At 40.2% G+C, this 3412-nt stretch overlaps 1 protein-coding gene across 1 annotated transcript; it reads right to left on the bottom strand.

The window, feature by feature from the left end:
- Window positions 1–309: 309 nt before the first annotated feature.
- On the bottom strand, window positions 310–1266 carry LOC117532553 (olfactory receptor 142-like). The gene has a single exon (XM_034195882.1). The coding sequence runs from the start codon at window positions 1264–1266 to the stop codon at window positions 310–312; it is 957 nt and encodes a 318-aa protein (XP_034051773.1).
- Between the last annotated feature and the right edge of the window lie 2146 nt (window positions 1267–3412).

Below are 3412 nucleotides of genomic sequence, written 5' to 3'. Positions count from 1 at the left end.
CGACAGAGGACTATCCACATGATGTGTTATAGAGACATCATTAAATGTACTATCAATCCCTATATATATATATATACTTTACATTTCGTTTTAAATGTATTCAAAGGCTATATATTAATATAGGTTCATATTTGCACTGTGTTTACATTAAGGTGACATTTGTCTGTGTATTCATGAATATTGGGATGCATGTGTATATATAATAAATACTACAAACACTATGAACATAATACAAATGTTTCCCATTTCATTAAAATGTTTTAATCTGCACATTTCAAGACAAGATATTAAGATCCATTCACTGACACTTTAGTTATTAGACCTACCAGCCAACAGTTTATAACGGAGCACATGTTTACATATGTTTCTTAGTTTGGACATTTGCAGTCCGTACATGACAGGGTTCATTAGTGGCTGTATGATGAAAAAATACAGTGACAGAATAATACGCAGCACACTGGGAACACCGCTCATATCAAATCTACTCTGAAGTACTTCAAAGCAGCCGCCAAAAGAGAAGTTGAAGAGGGAAACAAGGTGAGGTGTGCAGGTACTGAGAGCTTTCTGTCTGGTCTGTTTGGAGCCAGAGAAACACACTCTGAGGATCTTAATGTACGAGAAGAGGATTGGAAACAAAGGGACAAAAACAGTTAAAGCAATGCTAAAAAGTCCATAAATGTTGTTCACCTGAGTGTCAGAACATGCCAAATTCACAACAGCATAGTTAGTACAATACAAACCATTTATTATGTTTCCACAAAGTGTCAAACGGATGCTTAAATATAACGTTGTCGAGAACTTTACAAAAGAGTACAACCAAGGCAGAATAATGAAGATAACCGCCTTCTTATAAGTCATACGTGTGTTATATTGCAGAGGATAACAGATAGCAAGATATCTGTCATAAGACATGACGGTTAAATTGTAAAACTCAATACCTCCATATGTATGCAAGCAGAAAATCTGCAGGAAGCAGAGCGGAGCAGAGACAGTGTGAATGTCAGAGAGGATCTGAAGCAGAAGGAATGGAAACAACCCTGTACTACCATACAGTTCATTTACAAACAGGCTGCACAGAAACAGGTACATAGGTTCATGTAAGCTCCTGTTCACACAGATAACCACAATCAGAGACGTGTTGGCAACAACAATCACAATGTACAACTTGGCAGTTATCATGAAACACAAGTACCTCAAATATCCAATATTCAAGTATTCTTCAAGAATGAAATAGGATACAGTTAGTGAAGTTGAATTGGACATCATTCTTAGAGGTTAAACGTTAGTATATCTGAGCACATTTGAACTTCACAGCCTTAACTTACCATCCCCCCCGGAGTGCGTCAGGAACTGTAAATGAATGCAACATGAGCACATCACACACAGTGCAGTGTCTCTCACCTGCTGTGCTGCAGACTGCTGCAGTCCCTTCTGTCAGCTGCAGAGACTTCTGCTGCTTTAAAGCTTCCAGAACACCAGAACCCAACAGGCCAGGCCCCCTACCATCAGGACCCAGACCAGCCTATCATCAAGAAAGTCATGTTTGGGGCAGGTCAATCTTTAGTTGACACATGTAAACGGTCAAACATTTTCTTTTCTCCTTTGACTTATCAACTATTCTTTTGCAATATAGCGTAACAAATGACATGGGGTTTTCCGTTCAAAAGTGTAAGTGATCTACTCTTTAGGAGGAGATTGTAAAAAAGTTTTCTAAAAATACAGGAAAAAAGCACATTATAATGTAGAGATGGCAAATCCGGATCCTTTTACGGACTCAAGGTCTTCTGAGTCAGTCATTGAAGAGATCCGGATCATACGAGTCCTCTGAGTCATATGAGTCACCAAGAGCGTAGAAATCCTACCGGTGAAACAGGAGCACAAAGTCTCCAACTTCAAATAAATTCAAATTTTAGAGCTACTAGTGAAGGCCGCAGTCCACTGTTTGTGTATTTGGAATTTGGAATTTATCACGCACAAAAACATGATCTAACAACGTTTGTATCTTAATGCTTGTTTATTGCAGTATTTGGTATTTGGCTTCCTACACTTGACTGGGTGAAGTTGTCAAATTATCTGTGCACAGTATGCATCTACGTTATCACAAACAGAGCTGACACTCACTGAGTCTGAAAACCATGACGAGTCCGAACCCGCTCGCTGTTCAGTGCGAACAGCGAGCGAGTAATCCACTCATTCAGTCCGCTCTCCGAATCTGAGTCTGCTGTTGACTCGTGCATGATTAGTCTGGATCTCCGGATCTGCTACGGTTACGGCTCTGAGTCCGCACGAGTCTGCAGGAAGTTTCACTGATCCGCGTCGCCTGAGCCAAAGGATAACTTCTGGCAGCTATCCTACTTGCTAAAGGCTAGGCAGGTGGACTGGGGTACGTTGTAATGTGATTTTACATGTTATAAGGAGAGTAGCGAGTCAAGCAATTTATAGTTTTCATTTGTACGTCACCAGGTGTAGGACTCAAAGGACTCAAGTTAATGAGAGGGGAGACTCGTCACTCCCAGGTCATTACTAGGATCCGGGTTAATGATCCGGATGAATCAGGACTCACCCATCTCTATTATGATGGTCTACTTCTGGTTAGGCTGGCCTTCTGGAAGCCAATTTGATATGTTTGTAATGATAAGAGCTTTGTGTGTATAGAATTGGATAAATCATTGTCGTTGGTGTAGTGGACATTTTTATTATATCCTTATATGTTCAAAGTAACCAAATGCTTCTCATTTGGTTAGATGTGCTGTTTGCCTCTATCTACTCTACTTCAAGGCCACAGCTGCTATTATGTTGAGACTCACACATAGTCACACGAGAACTTGCCTTTCCTGAGAATACAGCTCAAGGACATGTGTCTAATAACAATGTGACCGTGTGAAGACAGATTTCTTACCTTCTCACCATTTCTTGTATAAGCCTTGCTACTATATTGAACTGCGCACACTCGCGCAGACTATTCATACACTCTGTGGGACCTGTGCCTTTCCTATATTTTATGTACCATGTTATTTGAAGCTTCAAATAAAATCACCAGAAAGACAAATATGTCTGATTCACCATTTATTTGTTTTTGATCACTTTGACTTATACTCTCTACAGCAGGGGTCACCAACCTTTTTTAGGGTGAGGGCTACTTTAAAAAAATAAAACAAGTCGGGGGCTACTTTTACTCCTCTTTTTTTTGTTTTTTGCAGTGTATATATTTATCACATTTTAACATTATTATATGCTGACCTTTAACCTTTGTGTGCTGTTTGGGTCTGTGGGACCCGTTTGCAGTGTTTACTAAAAGAAAATGTATGCAATTTAATTATTTTAACCTGCTTTATTGGGGGGTGGGCCTCACATCCTCTAGGGGGGCCTCACATCCTCTAGGGGGGTCCTCACATCCTCTAGAGGGGTCCTC

Source organism: Gymnodraco acuticeps, unplaced genomic scaffold (assembly GCF_902827175.1).
Source record: "Gymnodraco acuticeps unplaced genomic scaffold, fGymAcu1.1, whole genome shotgun sequence".
NCBI classification, from domain to species: domain Eukaryota; kingdom Metazoa; phylum Chordata; class Actinopteri; order Perciformes; family Bathydraconidae; genus Gymnodraco; species Gymnodraco acuticeps.
Note: the sequence above shows the minus strand (reverse complement) of the source record. Positions and strands in the feature narration are given on the sequence as shown.

Coding starts and splice junctions, on each gene's coding strand:
- LOC117532553 (XM_034195882.1), bottom strand. CDS start 1,266: ATGATGTCCAATTCAACTTCACTAACTGTATCCTATTTCATTCTTGAA.